General features: G+C 34.6%; 1 protein-coding gene across 2 annotated transcripts in view; it reads right to left on the reverse strand.

Moving 5' to 3' along the window:
- Positions 1–21,549, reverse strand: part of CSMD1 (CUB and Sushi multiple domains 1) — a 1,116,955-nt gene that overhangs the window by 315,685 nt on the left and 779,721 nt on the right. For both annotated transcript variants that reach the window (XM_048295968.1, XM_048295967.1), the window contains exons 9-10: positions 20,085–20,209; positions 18,790–18,911 (exon numbers count right to left, since the gene is read on the reverse strand). In XM_048295968.1, coding sequence (XP_048151925.1) covers positions 18,790–18,911; positions 20,085–20,209 — 247 coding nt within the window. The remainder of the gene's footprint in view (positions 1–18,789; positions 18,912–20,084; positions 20,210–21,549) is intronic.

Consider the following 21,549-nt stretch of genomic DNA (forward strand, 5'->3'; position numbering starts at 1 on the left):
GTTGCTATTCCATTAGAATGAGATATTTATGGCTTTTACAAGAGCTATACCCCACAGCTATAAACAACTCACCACAGGTCAAGAAATGTAGCCCTAGAGCTGGACAAAATTGGCTCTAGGGGTAACAGGGAAAAAAACCCATTATCTAATACACATAAAATATACCATATATAGTAAATATTGAGACTTCTGTATGCACTATTCTTTTTAATCTAATAATCAGACATATAGTAATATTTTTTTCATGAATTCAACTGCTGAGATCTCTACTATACTAACAATTAATTCTTGTCTTTACTTAAACATAGTGTGCTTCCTCTTTGTGAACAAGATTTTGATTTCTTTTTGCTGACTTACATTTTGCAATCAGGACATCTAAAACGAACAGTAGATACAGCCTTAGCAAATTAAATTTTACTGTTTGCTTAACCTTTGCTTTCATTTCCATGGTACTGTGATAAATGGTGTTGACTATTTGCATTTCTATAGCAGAACAAGCTTACAATCTTCTGTAAGTATCAATACTTGTAACATTGTGGTACCATCTTTATAGTAATCCCCCTGTTGTCTACATATTTGAAAAATAGTTACAGAGTTCATTTTTTAATCTGATGTGAGAAGCTGTAAACTAGCATGTGTCGTCAAAATCTGTCATTTAGTCACAAAACTGTTTTTCCTCTTTCATGTGTCTTAACAAAGACACAGCTAGTTGTACCTTTTAAAAAGCTTAATCCAAATCAGATGTCAATATGTTCTTGTTCTTTATCATGATATAGATTAAATGTACATGAAGCAGTAGAATTGCACAAGCATAGCTATCACAACATCATCTATTCCATTTTGAGAATCAGAGGACTTAATCTGAATCGTTGTGGCTAGCTATGGCATACCTGAAACCATTTGGAAACAGAAACTAACTTTCAGTATCTGGTTTGTCATTTTATAAACTTACTATCTGAAAATATTAATTTTCCCACTATCAGTATGCGCTACTTAATTTTTTCTTTTATTTGCATACATATATACAGACATATAAACTCATTCTACAGTCATGGTCCTTGATTTGTCTGTATAACTTATTATTTGTATATCAAAATGCATGAAAAGTTGCAAGAAATAAATGGAGGAAAAAATTTTAATTTTTGTTTAAATTGTGACTTAATGCTTTATAATAAAAACTGCCACACCTGCCTATATTATAAATCTATACCATTTGGCAAATTTGGCACTTGTGATAAGCAGATAATAAAATTCATGATCAAATATTATCTAATGCTATTTATCAGAATAGCCGATTTATCCCAATACAGTTCCTGTTTTTCCAGATGTTGTAAAAATAAACAAACAAAAATTTTACTATTTTAAAACCAAAGTCCAAAGCCAAATTTTACTTAGTCACTTTGTATTTCATTTGTAATGAATGCACTTTTTAAAAGGCTTATCAGTGCCTCCTCTTTATTCCTTTTAAAAATGGACATTTTAAATAAGTAGTTTACTTATTTTTATTTAATTTGTAAAGACTTTAGGCATTTAAAATATACTTATATCGGGTGCCAAACAACTATTATAAAAAATATTAACATTTCTAAAAGACTTATTGTCTTGGGGTAACCTTATGATGTGTATCCCATATCACTGCCTATGCCCAGAAATTAATTTCTGTGCCTTTCTATGCCTCTAAACTGAGCCTGAGAGGGGGAAGGAAAAAACTGAGCAAAACTTTTTCAAAGCAGTTTGCCGCTTGTTCAAGGTCACACACAGATTTGTTTCACAGCTGCAGCAGGGGAGGGAGGGAGCACCCGGCTTGCTGCTCCCAGGACAGTTTTTTTTTGGCCAGTGGTTCAGCTGCTTTTGAGAGAGACTGAGAGTTGAATTTTTCCTTCCCTGGAATTTCAGATTTTCTCCCTTTTCTACCGGACTGCTTGATTGCTTTAACATCAGAGCACATCGGGAGGACTTTCCACCGGGCACAGAGGGCCTGGCCCTGGGCCAAGCCCCAGCTCCGAGGAGACCAAAGGGAGGACTCTGACACTTTCCCAGGTTTTTCCTCCACAGAGAAAGATTTTATTATTTAGCATTATTTTCCTTTCCCGTGTGTTTGTTAAATAACACGGGAATAATAAAAATGTTAAATAAGTGTCTTCTTCACTTTCCTTCGAGGAAAATTTATTTTTTCCCGAACCTGGTGGGGGAGGGGTGGTTGTGCCTTCTCTCAGGGGATATATTTCTAAATTTGGCCAAAGTGGAACACTTATTTTGCCTAATCTGTTTTGTCAGATCTTCAGTTTTCTTTCTCTTTCTCTTCCCTGTACCTCCCACCTGTACATTGTTCATGAAACAAAATCATTGGCATTACCATATGTAAACTGGCAATGCCAGTACTGTAAGCTGTATTAGTGAACACAGCTAAATGTGAAATGCAGTTTGGTTAAGAAGATACTAGATAAAAAGTTTAAATTATTAAAACATCATTACTTTGTGTTTTAAATCTAGCTGGAGATAGTGTACCCTTATGGTTTCAGTCACAATAGATATCACGTCTGAAGGGGTCCAACTTCTTGATGAGTTAGATTATCTAATGACTGATTACTGGTGATTCTTCAGGAAAAACAAACAAACAAACAAACAAAAAACCAACCAAAAAAACCCCAACCAAACAAAAAAAACAACCAAACAAACAAAAAATCCCCAACCAAACTTAATGACTGTTAGTGGGATTTTTTAATTCTATTTGGAGTTAGTGTTTTTAACTTCAGATTTTAAAAATACATAGAGACTTCAACATTTTTTAAACTGTACGTTAATATTTAAGTTTCTACAGTGGGAGGGTATGTGACTAAACTGTAGACAGGCTTAGAAAGCAAAATGATCTTGAAAAATTGGAGAGACTGCCTTAACAGAAAAAAAAAAGAGTAAAAGAAATGTGTTATTAAATAGGACATTGCATTTTGAAAGGTGCAATGTACTGCTCAGTTACAGAATGAGTGACAACTAGTCAGGTAACAGCTCTCTAGAAGAGGATTTGGATGTCAAAATAGAGCACTAGCTGAACACAAATCATCAGTCAGCTCTCTGAAAAAGTCAGACATCTTAAAAGAGCATACATCTGTCTGCAACAGATGGGGAGACATTTTTTCTCTTTAATCAACATTTATGAGACCTCAACTGCAAAGCTGTGTCAATTTGACTTGAATATTCAAGAAATATATCAACCAAATAGAAACTGTTTCCTTTAAAAAATATTTATAGTTGATATTATTTGGTTTTCAGAAATATAAGTGAAGTATGAATCATGTAAGTATTCAGCTTGTGTTTCTGCATACAAAAGAAGCATGGCTGTAATGTCAACAATACAATGCTTTTGGACTAAAATGATACATCTGTGAAATTTGTTTTGGAAGGACCGTTATCTTCAGTCCTTGAATAGCTTGGCTAGTAGATACGTGTTCAAAAGTGACAGATTTCAGGAAATATAGAAGTATCATGTAAACTGAAATCTGGCACATCAGGTGATTTTTACTTTTTGTTCCACAGGCACAGGTGACAGGAAACTGAGCACAAAGTACTTTTGGGATATTTTTTTTTCTTTCTTTTTTTTTTTTTTTTTTTTTTTCTTTTTTATGTTTCAGTTGTTCTGCTCTGCAAAACTTCTACAAGCTGCTTTAATGGCAATGTCCAATATGCTGAATAAGAAAGGTGAAAAGTTAAGACACTAATACACTAATATGAAATCTTTGGCAAAGATTTATGCACAAATTAATCTCTATCCCTTCTCAAACTACAAAATAAAACTGGAGGCAGATGAAAACAATTATTTTCAAAGCTGGTCATTCTTAAAACTAAATATAAGTCAAGTTTATCTCCGAAAGAACAAAACAGAACAGGTGCCTGATTTCTACCAAGCACAACAGAGTTCTGATAAATATGTAGCCTTTGCATCTCAAATCTGAACAAACAAAGACTAAAGAAATGATAAAAATGTATGTCTTATTGGTAGGAGCAAATAACTCTTTATGCACTGATACTCACTAAAAAGACACTAGTAACAAAATAAAGAGTAGATATAGAGAAAATTGTTAATGTTATTTTTGGTTTGGTTCCACAACGCCTGCTCCTTCTGTTTGGTTTCCACTATTATTTGCTTTAACCAAGAGTTCATTTGTGTCTAAAGGAAGAACTTAATACTTGCCAATAAGATGGCCAAGACCTTATTGTGCAGCTCTCATTTCCCTGTTCTTAAGAGACATAAACTGCCAGAAAGATTGAGTGAAATGAAATAAACTATGTTTGATGTCAATTCAAAGTTCAACATTTGCTTTTTCTATCACAGGAAATTTTTACATGTAATAAATTATTCAGGAAACATTTCAAAATGCAGATGTGACATAATAAAAACTTATTCTGTTTATATCCCTGCCCTTTAATCACTTTTTCAAAGAAAAAAACCAAGGTTCTTTATGAATTAGAAATCTAGATAACAATACTAAAAAATAAAGACATTTGAGACTACCCTAATGTTATTAATTCTAAATATGGATCTATAAGGTCGTTTCCAATCTATTTTATTCTCTCTTTATCACTATCAGTGTCTATTTGGTAGACATTTTTATTAGCTAAATAAAAAAAACTTGAATTACATCTCTAGATATACTGTGCCTCCATAAAAAGGTTATAGATAGGTTTAGAGAGTTAGATATATTCTAATGATTTCAATAAAAGCTTTACTGGCATATTAATTCTTTAGGTGTTTTTCATTTTACTTTGTATGGAAATATATTTTAATCTGGAGACAATATGGCAGCTGCAATAAGACCAATTTTGTCTTTCTGATACTAATATTCAGGGAGGTTTATTTAAATTAAATATTTTTCCCTAAGGAAAATACATCACAGAAACATATATCACGGATAAAAAAAAGTGTGAAATGATAGAATAAAATATTTCTTAATTTTCCAATATATTCTGTATTATCTAGAAAATTGTAATGCAAGCATATATCAATTTTGTTTCTATTACTACAAACTATCCATTATTATAAAAGACTATTCAGAAGTGCTACAATCAAAACATTTGTTTTAGAATTTTCTTTTTGTCTCTATTTCTGTACAGAATAGCACTTCTCTCTTTTTATTAAAAACATTTTTCATTATGTCATTGCAAAGATAATCTAAAAACCTGAACCAAGGGCAAATATGAATATGTACAAAGTGTCAGGAAATGGCTCATGGAGATTAAGTCTGCCCATTATGGCTCATCAGGGACCTTGGGACTGTGATATTAGCATTTTTACACTGCACAAAAAAAGTTGTACTTTTGTCAGAGAGATCAGTATTCTGAATGTCAATAATACCCATTACCTTTTTCTGTCTCCCGGTTTCATTGAATCTGATTCAAACCACACCAGTCAATAACTGCCAGTAGAAGATTTCTTTGAATTACAAGACATATATAGACTGATCAGTTTTCTGCCTCAGGTGGAGACACAAGGAATCAGCTTACAACCCTGAGGAAGATTTCCTCAGGACTTTTGAATTTAGAACACTAATTTGTGAAACCAATTACAGGTTCTCTGAATTCTAATGCATTGAGAGAAGTGGGGGAAAAAAAAAAAGTAAAAATTTGATCTGTATAATTTTCAAAGTTTTTAGACCCTAATACGTACAGAGCTCAATAAAGAAAATAATAGTCAGTAGTAGTAGTAGTAGTAGTAGTAGTAGTAGTAGTAGTAGTAGTATATCACTGCCCTAATGGTTGACAGCTATGACTGTATCTTTCATGTTATAAATTTTATCTGACTTATTCAAGTAGAATAAGAAGGCAGGGTATTTCTTGAAGGTGAAGCGAATTAATTATATGTCAAACTGACATTTATTTATTCACAATAAAATGATATGTTAGAACAATACTACAAGGGTCAAAAACACTACACAAATCTTTGATCCCCATATGATGAAGCTGCCCAACAGTGAACTTAAAATAAAAGCTGAAGACAATATTTACATATTCAAACCATATCTCTAAATATTACTCATGTCTATTAAAGCTGTCATATAATTTTTAAAAGTAATGGACCTTATTCTTTGGGTTTGGGAACATAAAATAATTTGAATTACTAAAATGGATTTCTAGAATAAAAGTATTAATTTAGTATCTTAAAGATATTATTGATTTTTAAGTACTCATTTCTTAACTGTTTTAACAAGGAAAAGACCAGACACAATTAAGTCCAAATACTAGTGATATACCCAGCTGAGTGAGATATTTACAAGTAAGAATTACAATTCCTGCATAATGCCATACTTTTATTGTAAAACATTCTTAAAACTTGTAAAAAATATTCTTTTTTGGCCCTTCTTTTTCAAAATACTGTTCAAATAATCACATACCTTCAGGAATTATAATTAGCATTTTACAGGGCTTAAATGACAAGTTGCAATTTCTTTAAAATTGTCTATAAATATTCTGTTACACTTGAAATGCCACAAACATAAACTTGATAATTCTTATGTCGGTAGGAATGGAAATTAATGTCTAGTACCTGAGAAATTTGCAAAATGCATATATGAACACAAAAATATTCACAGTGTTGAAATCACTTTGGTTAATCAAAGAATCATTTAGATTGAAAGTGACCTCTGGAAGTAATCTGGTCCATTCCCTGGGTCAGCACGGGTACAACTAGAATTATAAAGCTTATCATACTTCAAGTGATTATACTAAATTACCATAAAACTGGTGCTGTAATAAAAATACCACCTCACTCATTATTTTACCATGTTATTGTAAATCCAATTCAGGAGTTGTATTTTGATTTGTTTAATTAAAAAACATGGATTAAAAGTAATTATGCTGAAAACATAGTCTCTTACCAACATAGGTACAATAAAAAATGTTTCAAAGCTTAAATGATCATAAGACTTTATAAAATAATTCTTCAGTATCTTTGAAACAACACTCCAGAGATAGATACAGTTGGCCAATCCACAGGACTCATAAAGCGACAAAAGGAAAGAAGTAACCAACTAAAAATGACCACACAAGTGTTTTTCAAGATCATCTAGTCCAACTCTTACATTGTCTAGCACCAACATAATCACCCCTAAACCACATCCCCAAGTGACACATCCAGGCACCTCTTGAACCCTTCCAGACATTGACTCCACCACCTTCTGGGCAACTTATTCCAATGCCTAAACACTCTTGAAGTGATTTTCTTTTTTCATATCTAAACTGAACCTTCCCTGGTGCAACTTCAGGTTATTTCCTCTTGTTTCTTCCTTTCAGATATGGCAGAAGAAGTTGACCCCATCTTGCTACAACTTCCTTTCAGGCCATACTATTGCTAATACAGGTCAGGATGCCATTTGCCTACTTGGCCACCTGGGTACATGCTGGCTCATGTTCAGCCAGCCGTCAACCAGAACCCCCAGATCCTTTGCTGCCAGGCAGCTTTCCAGCCACTCAGCCCCCAAACTGTAGTGCTGCATGGGGTTGTCATGACCCAAGGGCAGAACCTGGCACTTCACCTTGTACCTCATGCAGTTGTCCTTTGCTCATCAATCCAGCCTGTCCAGATCCCTCTGTAGATCTTTCCTACCCTACAGCAGATCTACATTCCCACCCAACTTGGTGCCATCTGCAAACTGACTGAGGGTGCACTCAATCCCCTCATCCAGATTGTTGATAAGGATATTAAACAGGACCATCACCAATACTGAGTCCCAAGAAACACTAATGACTGGCCACCAAATGGATTTCGTTCCACTGACCACCACTCTCTGGGCCCAGCCATCCAGCAAGTTTTTCGCCCAGTGAAGAGCACATCCATCCAAGACATGAGCAGTGAGTTTCTCCAGGAGAATGTTGTGGAAGACCATGTCAAAGGCTTTACTGAAGTCTGGAAAAACAACATTCACATTCTCTCCCTCATCTACTAAGCAGGTCACCTTGTCATAAAAGGAGAGCAGGTTGGTGTCTTGAGGTGACTTTATTATGTGTATCCCCTATCACCGCTCTATGCCCAGATATGGTTCTTGTGCCTTTCTGTGTCTTTAAAACTGGGTGCAAGAGAAGGAGAAAAAAAAAGCCAGATGAACTTTTCAAAGCAGTTTGTGCTCCAAGGTCACACTACTCCTCTGCACGCTACTGTGGCAGCAAGAGCGGAGGAAGCACCCTTTGCTGGTTTTCAGCCAGCTTTTGGCTCTGTTTCTCTGGAGAGAGATGGGGAGTAAGATTTTTTTTTTTTCCTGGGACTTTGGCTTCTTCTTCTTCTCTTCTGGAAATGTTCAGAACACACCAGGAGACCCTACACTGTTGGCCTGGAGGGGGGCCCATGCTGACCCAGCCCTGAAGAGAGAAAGACAGAGACCACACCCACAGAAAGGACTGAAAATTTACCAGGTTATCTCCACAGTGAGAGGTTTTATTATTTAGCATTATTCTTTTCCCATTCTGCATTGTGTCTGTTAAATAAATAGGTTTTTTTCCTTTCACTTTCCTCCGAGGAAAATTCTTTCTGAACCTGGTGGGGGAGGGGCGACTGAAACCTAGCAGAGGACATTCAGTTTGGACATTCCTCTGAATTTATCTCAAACTGGGACACTTGGTTAAGCACGACCTGATTTTCATAAATCCCTGATTGTTCTGTATGTGCCATATGATGGCACTTAAGATGATCTGCTCTATGAACTTTCCTGGTACCAAGGTCAGGCTGACAGGTCCATAGTTCCCTGGATTGTCCTCCTGACTCTTCTGTAGTTGTAGAGGTATGGATATTGTTCAAACCCAAAGAACTGCACAGCAACAAGACATGTCCAAAAGATCTGTAATATGACTTTTTTAAGAAGGCGCTTTTTTTCATTTTTAAGAGGAAAAAAAAAGAAAATGCTCAAAGTAAATAGAATTTTTTCAGAAATCAGTACTAGGGATGGAATTCCATATAAATCTAAATAGTTGGGTAGTGTAATTTGAGAGTGTAATGTGAAATCCTCACTTTGCCTGGAGATACAGAATCTGTGAGAGGTCCACAATTTACTGAAGCAGAAGCTGGAGGCCAGGAAGGATTACTTAAGGTGTAAGAAGTCTATGGTGCAGTAACTGAAATGTGCTCTAAAACACCTAAATGTAGATCTTTACCCATTTGTGCCTAAAGGTGCTTCGGGTAATTGCTCTCTCACTCTTTTAAATATAGCTAAAAGAGTTATTTGTCAGACTGTCAGTGAGGTATCTGCTTCAGGACATATATTCAGGAATTACTGTGTAGCTTTCCCTGGTCATAGTTGTTTGATGAAAAAACGAACACATATTTTCCCTTTAGATAACATCAGAGCAGAAAGTCTGCTAATTTGACAGAGTTAGTAACTGGCTAATGTAGAAAATAAAATTTGTAAGCATTTAGTTTTCTACATATAGGTTTGCATATATGTAATAGCATGCATGCAATACCTTTTCCTGAAAGATACCATAAGGCAAATATAATCTATGTGTCTCTTTAAAATCACCTAATTACAGAGAAAAGCACTGTAGACATAAAATATTTCAAAAGCTTCAATTAAAAAGAATGATCATTCAGAAGGCTGTTAACAGTCTGATAGAACAGTACCAAGAATTATGTTAATTGTGTGGAAGACTGAATTAAAACATGACACATATACTCTGACAGTGTGCATACTCTACCTAAGTGCGTTCTTTGCCTTGGAAAAAAAACAACTTAGTGAACCAACAAACAACTAGGGGGTAGCAAGAATATATTCATTATAAGCAATGTCCTGAATAAATCAGGTTCTGAAACTACTTTGTTGTGTGGGATTTGTGTTTGAATTTCATGAAGATAATATAAAATCTTAAAAGGACATTTCTGAGTCTTCATTTGTTTGTCCATTGACCCAATGAAGCCCTGCATGTAAAAAGTGTCTGCAAATATCAGGCTTTTCTTTGTGTTATGATGGTTGTACCAGCAGATTAAAAATACATTCACATCAAGGCTTTGATCAAGGGTGCACTTCAGAAACAATCTCCAGTCATCTGCTCTTACTGTGCTTTGATTTGCCTCACAGAGCAGTCTCAAAGCAGGTAAGTTCATCTCTTTTTGCATAAAAGTAAGCTGGAAGGTGTTCTCCAGCCAGTAACAGGCATTCAGCCTAAAGAAGCAGAAACAGTCCACAGTAAAAACTCTGAAATATACACAGTGTGAACCTCATGCCCTTAGCGCTAATTGTTTTGCGGTATAAAGCTGCTTGTGGTGCACTGTACTACTAATGCTAATGTAAACATAGCCTAATTTATTCTCTTAGGATAACTGGAGGCAATACTTGCATCTTGTCCTATCTCCCCTTCATTTTCCCACCTGCTGAGATTCTGCTCATGCTCTGCAGATGCAAGTTTCTGCAAGATGTTCATGTGAAGTCAAGAAAGCTGTTAAACAATGTGTTTTTCATCTTTACTTAAAATCCTTAAGTTTGCCTTCTAGAAACTTCTGGATTTTGATTGAATAAATAAATTAGATTTTTTTATCTTCTTCACTTGTACTTTCTTGCCAGGTATGGAGGATGGTGCTTAGAAGAATGACATCTGCAGAGAGGCTGAAATCTGCATGAACAAAACTCTCCATCACAGTCTGTGAACTCCATGAAAAGAGAGGTCTGGTGCTTTGCAAAACAGAGCAACCATAGGAGAAGAATGAATCTTGGAGTGCAGAGAAAATGTAAATTTCTTATTTCCATAGTGTCAAACTTCACATTTCACATGATCTGTCACTATCTTCCACCCATTTCAATACCAAATCTAAAATGAGAACTGCTTAGTGATGAATGAACTCCTCCTAAGATGTTTTCCTCCTCAGGCAGAAAGGTGAGTTTCTCTAATGATCTGGTCTCCATTTTAAACTTTCATAGCAACTAGAGTGACCTAAACATCATTCTTGCAGTGAAGCCTCTGTTTATGACTCACTTCAATCCTGAATACTTTACTATGGCGCACAGGTCTTTGCTTATACACGTTTCAGAAATACCACTAAGTAAATTATGTTCCAGTGATAACTTATTTAAATTACTAAGCTCTTCACTAGATTAAAAATATTTCTTTTTGTTGTAATGAGGAAAGTTACCACCAATGGGGATGAAGAGGAAAACTATGCTGTGAAATCTGTCTTCTTTCCTGCCATCTTGAAAGGAAAGGGATGATCATCGTTAACAGGTGCTTCCTTTTTCTGAAAGGCATGAAAATCTGAAAAGGCATGATGATCCCCACTGTGATTTTAATTTTTACGTAGTAAAGTGCCAGCGATGCTTTAGGCTCTATTTTCCCAAGGGAAGACAATTGAAAGAAATGACATGCCTTTCCATGTCATGGAAAAGAAGCTTCTTCACCATGCCCCCTTCCGAAGGTAGGAGCCTGTCCAGTGGTTCCTTTCTATGTGCATCAGTGGAATTACTACACAGATCTTAATTCGAGTATGCTTCCTTTACTATAATAAAGGTGTCACTATAGCTCTAAGACATGATGAAAACTGCAAAGAGAAGGCCTTTGAGAGAACAAGTGTGGGAACAGCTTCATGCAGATACATTAACCTCTTAAACAATTTACAGCTGGTAATCAAGAAGAGGATGCCCCACATCTTTAAAGACCAAATCAGTATATTGTTTTGTGATTTAAACACTGATTAAAGTCTGTGAACATGAGCACCCAGAAACTATTAAAATAAGCTGGAAAATACTTGAGTTTTAGGCTACCTGGTATAATTACAATTAATAAAAAACACTCAATTGTTTTTAAAAAATAGTTCTTGTTTATCCTTTAAATCAGTAGAGTCCATTAAATGGAAAGTGAAAGAAAACACACTCCAATTACTAAAAAAGAGGTAATCCAGTCTATTATCTTTAACAAATTGAGATTTATTATTGAAATTGTTTTATCTCAAAAAAGTCAGATTTTTTTGAGACAATAATTTGATCGGATGTGAAATTTCATATCAATTTTAGATTTCTCCATTACATAAAGCTTTTCAATATAAGAAACCTGCAATAAATTTTAAGAAATGTTGTCGTGCACAAAGATTATTATTTGTCATTAATGCATCAATGTCTAATGAAGAATGGATGAGGGAGCTGGAGTTGTTTAGTCTGGATAAAATGATGCTCAGAGGAGACCTTATCACTCTCTACAACTGGTTGAAAGAAGGTTGTTGCCAGGCAGGGGTTGATCTCCCAGATAACAAGCAATAGGACGAGAAGAAATGGCCTCAAATTGTGCCAGGTGAGATTTAGATTGAATATTAGGAAAAATATCTTCACTGAAAGGGTGGCCAACCATTTGGCGAGGCTGCCCAGAGATTTGGTTGAATTAGCATTTCTGGAGGCATTTAAAGATGATGCTCAGAGACATGGTTTAGGGGTAGGCTTGGCAGTGCTGGGTTAAGAGCTGGACTCAAGCACCTTAAAGGTCTTTTCCAACCTAAACAATTCCACAATTCTTTGAATAACTAGGACTTGCCAAATTGTAATTATGTATAAAACCAACAGTAAATACCAGTATACACTCAAGTAGAAACAGTACATTTCTCCTTGAAATATATGCAACATTGAAAAAAAAAATCAGTAAGTGTTAGAATATTTTTGAACACAGATTTGGTTTTACTTATGAATTTACTGAAATTCAACCACACAGCAAGTAGCACTACCTTCCGTTTAACCAAATATCATAAATACTACAACCAGTTTTCTCTTCAAACAATAAACATGCAGTAAACAAGAAACATAATTATCATAGAATCACACTAAGATTTCCTACTGATATTTGCTAAGTTTACTTATTTTTATTTTTACATTATTTCCAAGAGTCTGATCAATAATCTCTTCTTTTTTCCACACAGAACTGGACTAAGTTCTTTCTCATATATGTGAAGGCACAACTTCTGCAATGTCACCGGTTTATTCTGACTCAGACCACTTCTAACGTATGAAATTCACACAGGGTCATCACATTTAAAAATCTGGAAAGGGAGATTCTGCTGCCCAACTATTCCACTCTGCTCTGCACTGATGAGGCCTCACCTTGAATACTGTGTACAGTTTTGGACACAGCAAAATAAAATGATATTAAGCTATAAGAGGGTGTCTGAAGAAGGGCAAAATGATGGTGAAGGGCCTTGAGGGGAAGCCGTGTGAGGAGCGGCTGAGGTCACTTGGTCTGTTCAGCCTGGAGAAGAGGAGACTGAGGGGAGACCCCATTGTTGTGAGGGGAAGAGGAGGGGCAGACACTGATCTCTTCTCTGTGGTGAACAGTGACAGGACCCGAGGGAATAGCCTGAGGCTGTGCCAGGGGAGGTTTAGGTTGAATATTAGAAAAAGGTTTTTTACCCGGAGAGTGTTTGGGCACCGAACAGGCTCTCCAGGGAAGTGGTCACAGCACCAAGCCTGGCAGAGCTCAAGAAGCATTTGGACAGTGCTTTGAGGGGGAAGGGGTGTATTTTTTGAGTAGGGGATTGTTTTAGCTATAAAATAAGAAATTCAAAGATAAATAGCCTAGATTTTTTTTGCAAGATATAGGCCAAAATAAAGAAGAATTTTTCAGATATACAGTCTGGAAAAGTGTATCTATGAGGAAGGTAAATACTTTTGCTGCAGTAAGTATTCAACTAAAGAGTCAAAATAATGGATTTATATAGTTCTGACCCAAGCAGATACAGAAGAAACATATCACAGCGAAAATATTACATATTGCTCTTTTTTGAAAGTGTCCTCAATCTGGTATTAGAACATGAGGAAACAGAAGCATTAAAACTCTTTAAATGGCATACGTTTTTGTATTTAACAAACTCATTTTGATCACTTTGAAGGTTGTAATTTTTGCTTTTTTTGTTGGTTTTTTGTTGACACTTTTTTTGGACACTGAAACTTTTGTTTGCCTTGAGCATTGCATTACCATCCTATATATTCCAACTGTCTTTCTGAATTATGGACTTATTGTAAAATCAAAGACAATATCACAGCAAATATACTGCTGAGTCTCCTTCTTCAGCTTTTCCATTCTTTCCTGTGTATGCTCCTATAGCTCCTTTCCAGAAGTCTTACTTGTTGTTTTTTTCCCTAAATTGCCATTTCCAACTTAATATGTCATACTTAGATCCATATGAGGCTCATAAAATTCACATCCTACAGCTAAATCTCAGTAGTGTGAATCTAGCTGATATCCTGAAAGCAAATATGAGATACTGAAGACAGATAAAGCTCAGTAGTTAGTCTCCTTTGCTCAAAAACAGCATGGAAGGAAGGTCAGAGGGAAGGTAAGTAATAAGAAATAATAACTGTCAGCGTGTATTTGTGACAATGGCCTTATGAGGAAAAAACTTAAGCATTTGGTGTTTTCTGGCACATAATCTTAGAAATCGCCTGAGAAAAAAAAAACAAATACCACAGAAAATAACACTAGAAGCATTAAGATTGCTCCTTCGGTTAGCTTTTCTTACTGGCCAGGAAATACAGTACTTTCCTGTGTGGCAGGAAATTTGTTCTTGGATGCTTTCATCCTGAGACGAGTATTACAGAATCACAGAAAGTCACAGAATGTACTATGTTGGAAAAGACTTTTGAGATCATCAAGTCCAACCTATGACCTAACAGCACCTCATCAACTAAACCATGGCACTGAGTGCCACGTTCAGTCTTTTTTAAAACACATCCAGGGACAGCGACTTCACCACCTCCCTGGGCAGATGATTCCAGTGCCCATGCATTGATCCCATGCATCCCTCTTCCATCCCTACCTCCAGTTTATAGAAAACAAGAGTCAAAACTTCTTGTAATTAATGCTCAAATGAGACATCGAAACTCAATATAGAAAGTGGTTTTGATCTGTGTTTATCAGTTTTACCAAAAGGCTCAGTCTCAGAAATAGATGTATTAATGTAGAAGACATTTTCTTCAACACTTTTACTTAAATCTGGTATAACTCCACTCCAAAGTGATGTTATTTCATTCAGCATGAATTGGGACACAGTCTTTATCTACCAGGTCATTAAACTTAGCAATATTGCAGCCCATGGCACATCTACTATACTGCAATCAGCAATCAGTCAGGAAAATATTGGGCAAAATTATGTATCATTGCTGAAACAACAATGTAATAATGCAAAAAACCTTGCCCTCCAATAGACACTGGGGCTGAAAAATGGAGCCCTTGCAATATGACCATAAAACAGTGAAAGCAGCAGGAAATCCAAGGCAGTAAGTATCCACAGTCTGGAGAAGGAATTGAAACAGCAAGGGGTAGATCCATGCTTAGTACATACTAAAGAGATTATACTAACAGTAAGAAAGAGGTAAAGAGAGCAGATCGGTAAATCCTCAAAAAAGTTCAAAGTAACTGATTCTAGAAAGCTGAGAAACTGCATAACAGAAGAACTCAAACAATGAAGAGCTGTAAAGAGTTACAGCATGTACTTGACACAGAGTCAGAAGAGCACCATAAAGTTGTATTTGCAAGTACTAAAAGTCTAATAAATTACTCGGTAGAATGCTGACCAAAAGCTACAGTAGTGGGATACAGAGGAAACAAATAAATGGTTAAGGAAGAAAATCAACTCTTCAAAATAAGAAGAAATACCTCTGAACAGGAGAAGAATCAAATTTAGATTTCTGTATTGATCAGAAAAAGGCAAATAAATGTTGGAAAAATATTTAACTAAAAATGATCTTGATATAGTTGGCTGAGACCTGGAATGAGGCAACTGTCTCTATAGGATGTTGAAATTTGTTTTCATTTTGAGTTGGCATTAAAAATCTGCCCCCACCCCAGCACCAGAATGCAAAATTTGGAAAATGTGTCTATTTAAAAAAAAAAAAAATCTTTAAAATATTCCTGCCCATCGTTTTTGGGGTGGTTTTTGGGTGGTTTTTATTTGTTTCTTTGTTTTGTTTTGTTGGGTTTTCTGTTCGTTTTTGTTTGGTGGAGTTTTTTTTTTGGGGGGGGGTGTTTTTCTTTGGAAGGATATCTCCTAGGAAACTTCTTTAACTACATTATTGTCTTCAAACTGCACTGAATGTTAAGAGAAAACACTGTCTTATCTTGTAAAATTCTATTTGCAAACTAACCTGATAGGAGACCACAAATTCACTTTTAGAGTAAGTCAAAAGTAATTTAAAATACAGAGTAACAACATGTCATGATCTGTCTGCTTCCTTGGAAAAGAAAATCAACAGGACCCTAAGCACGCTGGTAAATATTTTCAAATCTGCCAGTCAAAAGAGTGGATTCCTCAATGTAATCTTAAAATCAGACCTTCAATACACAATTCAATTCTCAAAGAGTTCTGTTATTCGTAACTCCAAGAAAAGTCAAGGGTAAGAATCTTCAAAACTTTCACCATATCTTAAAATAATTTCACTGCTCTGGAAACTTGAAAATTATTTTGGTAATTTATTTTTTTAAAGTTCATGGATTCAAAATCCTAGAAAGATTTTTTTTAAAAAAAGAAGTAGGGTTCCATTTCAGAGAGTCTGTAAACTAAAAGGATTTTCTTTCACATCTTTTATTAACTGAAGGGGTGTGTGCTAACTCCAGATGCAGTTGTTTGGAGATAAAAATCCCAATACTCATAAAGATGATGTATACATTATGTGAAAGCAACCTAACAATACTGTAAGCCTTAAATAAGTCTCAATTTCATCATGGTCCTAAAGCAATTACAGTCTTTCCAAGAGACATGAAATTAAGAAAATTCTTCCTTGGTTGCACTGCTAGACAAATCCAAGATCAATAAAAAGACAACTCATTCAATATTGCCCATCCCGTCCAAAATGAAAGACGTAAAAGTTACACCTCTTTTCCCCATGCTGTGATTTTCAGTGTCTGTTAGTATGTCTCTTTGCCTTCCACTCAGCTGAATGTAACAAGTGTGGATTTTTTTCTAGGTGAAAGCTCCAAGTGTTTACTTGGACCTCTTAATTTTGAATGTAACATAATTTATCTGCCTGCGTGTGCAATTCCTTCTTGTGTCTGATGAACTAGCAACCTGCCCATAGAACACTACTTAATAGCAGTGGTTTTTCAAGTCCAGTGAACAGAATAATAAATTAATCCAAACCAATCTCATTAATTTCTGCACTACTAAAATTTTAAATTCACTGGGATATATACATTGTATAGAATGAAGAGAACTTGTGCATTATTGTAGCAGATGGGGGTTTACTGTTTCTCATAGGTAAGTTTGAGTCTTCACAGAAAATATACACTAGGCAGTTTAATAGCATAGTCAGTACCAATTTTTCTATTATTATGGTTAAACTTTCTTGCAATCAGCAAGGAGATTGCCACCATCATTTTATTATAAATATGAAAAACACTCCTTAATTAAATTTTTGACAATTCAAGGAAAAAAAAAAAATAACTGAAGAAAGAAAGCTTTAAGATGCCTATACTATCCTCTATTAGTAGTAATTACACTTTTTTTAATGTATATTTAATTTTTCTCTTACAAAAATATACTGTGTTTTACAAAATCAACAAGACAATACACTACTGAATATAATTTGAGTAGATGAAATTTTAAGACATTTCCCATAATTTAAATGCTTTTCTATATTTAAAAATGCAAAGTGATTTAATAATTTCTATAAAATGCAGTGACTTTAAAGTCAAAGGTCTTCCAGGAAAAAAAATTCACTTCTAATGGCTATTCTAAATAAAATATAAGAGTTCAGTTTGGAACTTAAAAACAGCCCTTTCTGTTCAGAGAAGTCCCACTATGGTAAAATCTTTCTCAATATGATAGTTTTGTACTTTTGCCTGGTTTTCCTGAATATATGTCTTTACTGAGGCACACTGAATTATCTTTAAGAAAAAATGAACTTAATTAATTTTGCAAAGCAACAGTATTTACATCTGTCATAGGTTAGCAAGCCGGTTCAAACCCAACCCGCTACAACATCTCAACAATATGCTATGAAAGCATGCAGCAAATTTATCTTTTCTGCAGCTAAATATTTTCACTTATTAATGGTGAGATAAACATTCTTTTGCTTAACTACTTTAAAGAAATCAAGAAGTCTTCCAAAAAGCTGCACAGGAAACGTATGTTCTGTAATTATGAAAGTACATATAGATTGTACATTCCTTGACATAATGTAATTCATTTATTCAGCATTTCACTACACAGAAGTACAATATAAGTAAAGTACTTCTTTAACCTCTTTTTTTTTTTTTTTTCCTTACAGATATGGGGTCTCTGTCCTTTACTGATTTTGTAGAAAAACAGTAAAAATATTTTGTTATGACCACTATCTTATGCATAATTAGATGACTAGTTTGTAGTTATGTATTAAGAATCATTACTGGAAAACAGTGGATTGAAAAGAGAAATTATGTAGGTAGTAAAACAACTAACAACAGCTGTCAAAATACTTACATGTAATGTTCAGGTTTTATGCCAGGAAATCTTATGTTAAGATTCAACAGTGAATAAGTATCAAGACACAACCTGAAAAATTCACTATTAACTCATTTAGCAATGTGGAATTTTGATCATGATTTTTTGTATTTCATTAAAAAGTATTTAAAACTTGAAAATTTTAAATTAGACCTATTTCTCTGAGTGGACGTTTTCATATATGCTACTTTTTTTTTTCCCCTAGTGCCCAAGTGTATTTTCCTAACATCTCTACTCTGCTCCTTTTTGTGTTTAAATAAATATACAAATTTGCATGTGTTCATGCATTTGTGCAAATATATATGAAATATTTTTAAGACAAATCCAAAACTCTACCTTTTCACTTGAGACAAGAGAAAAAAGCATACCTTTTCTGGGTCAGTTGTTGTAATGACCCACACGCAGTGTGCATTGTCTTCATATTGAACTGGATAATTTGGCGATGTGATAATGCCACTTGGTCCACGTAAATTAGAACCACATGTTCTAGCTAAAATGATAACCAAAAAATCAGATTGCTTTAGACTGGATGCTCTGTTTAAAATAAATATTATAAAATTGCCACAGCATTAGCAACAACTTGCCATGAAAGTATTACTATGCTGATACACTCTATAACGATCTGTCCTTAAAGATATTTCAGCCAGACAAAAAAATCCTGAAAATTTACCTCTACAGAGGAAGAAACATGCACCTTTCAATTAATCAGCCTAGCATTTACAATACTTTATTCATACTTTATGTAAATTAAATTCTCAAAATTATCATATCAATATTCTGTTTGGAGAGAGATTTACCCTTTCCAAATGTATGGAGGGAGCCTTCTACCCATGAATGTAAGAAGGGCCAGTATGTGCTCTCCTTCACAATTTCCCCATGATTTGGAGAAAGAAAGTCATGTATCACAATATTTATCTAACTGTATGTCCTTAACCTAAACATGACCTCCTGTGGTGTCTTAGCTCTTTCCACCATAGGAAATGTAATTACAAAGAAAAATAAAAGGAAATGGTTCTAGGCAGTATGTAGTCTGACTTTGGTAAAGCACAGATTCTGTTGTGAAACCATCACAATCTCTCTGCCACGTTCAGCAAATCCAGATAGTCAGCAGTTTGAAAATACATTACTTAACATATTCAGTTATCTTCTAAAGAGCACTAAGGACAGATTTTGCAGAAATATTCAAATTTCTCAAAATACTTCAGTATCTAGAAGCATTTAAAAATATTTGGATGCATAATTTTCAGTGACACAAACAGAGTTATAGTTTCATAAGTCTACATCAACTCAGAATATTTCAAAATGTCACGTTTATGGTACTACAGCACTTTTTCAACATGCTAAACAGAGAGTCTAGATCATATAATTTCTAAGTACTTAGATACAAATCTCAGAACCTCAGAATCTATCCATAGATCTTCCATTACCTTCTGATGTAATTTAGTCTCTTCAGTTACTTAAGTTTCAGTACAGGCAAGAGGAATGATTAGATTCTTTAAAAACTTGGTCATTTTTTTTCTTAATGTTGGAATAAAACACCCAACATATTTCTGGTACTTTGGAAAATTTTATCTTTCATCTTTCTCTGTGGCTGCCTCCATTCTAAAGCATGAAATGCGAGCATTTCTTTACTTCATGAAAAATTCCAAAGAATAGCAGTTACCTCTGCAAATTGGCCTGTGGTCACTCCAGGCAGCCAGTGTATCTGTCACTCTCTGACAAGTGATGCTCTTAGAACCTTGCAGCACATAATTGTCTTCACAGGAAAACTGTACACTTGCACCCACCCTAGAGGATAAAAGGGAGAAAGAAGGAAGGAATTAAATATATTTTTAATATCAACATCCTCAAACAAATACAAACATTGCCAAGTGACAATATTTCAAGATCCAAATAAAGAAATTAAGGTACAAAATTCTATGCATAAAAAACAACTTATGCTCTAGGTTTACTACTAGTTTGCCTACCTTTTAAGGAAGAAAGTCTAGGAATACAAAGCAATTGTGATACTAAGTTTGTTCTTTTACAGGATGAGTTCAATGAATGCACAGATAGCTACTCTTTCTAAGAAAATATATAATCACAATTCTTTCAGGCAACAGAACTTACTTAATGAATAATTTCAACATCACTATATTCTCTCAAATGAGAGAATAAGCAATTAGACATGGTAATTTGTCAACATGTACAACCAGGAAATATTAATTGAAGTCAATGGTATGAATTCATTAAATATTCCTGACCTTGTTGAAATTTCATGTTAAACATTACATTAAATGATAATTTTTTTGGGACTGAAATTTGATTTGTTACACTTGTAACACTGAAATGTGTCCCTTTGGAATTACTTATGCTGACCAATCATTATGAAGATTTTAAAAACTGTATACGCTTATGGTCTATATCACAGGGAGTTTTCCTAAACGGTATTTACATATCTGACTCCATTTATTATTTGTGACATTCTTTATTCCCCATCATAATTAACTGGTTCTGTTGTTTGGTTTCTTGCACTTTTAAATCTGTATTTGACAATCCCGTGTCATGAACTAAGTGAACTCAATAAAGTAGTATTCTCAGTTTACTCTCTCTAAGTTATTCACTCCTAAACACCAGGGGATTTCCATATGGCAATCAGGAGGCTCAATGCTTAAAATTGTGCTGTGCTGTGAAGAACTGCATATAATGTCATTCACTATCATGCAGCTCATTCCCACCCTTCATGGACAAGTATTATCTTAGTTTCTCAGAGGATCTTACAAACACTGACTATATTGTTCATTAATATTATGATGTATTTCTATAGTTCTTTTCATTCTTTCAGGAAATTTTAATGGGATTTTTTTCTTTTTGTTTTTTTTTACTTAATTTTAAAATTTGAATGTGATGCTTCAAATCTAGAAAAGTTTTAAAAACTGCTTCTCCTATCAGTTTGTTCTTGAGCCGTTAAATATGAAAACTCAAAAAGGCAGGGAAAATATTGGCCCTTTTCTTTCATAATTCATGCAAAATACACAAAATTCTTCAAGAACAATGCAGGTTTCTAAAATTGCATTTATTTTATACTTGTCATAATCTTCAGAACATTCTTTAAACCCTCACAAAAATAGACCAAATTTATTCTAAAT

Source organism: Corvus hawaiiensis, chromosome 3, assembly GCF_020740725.1.
Source record: "Corvus hawaiiensis isolate bCorHaw1 chromosome 3, bCorHaw1.pri.cur, whole genome shotgun sequence".
NCBI classification, from domain to species: domain Eukaryota; kingdom Metazoa; phylum Chordata; class Aves; order Passeriformes; family Corvidae; genus Corvus; species Corvus hawaiiensis.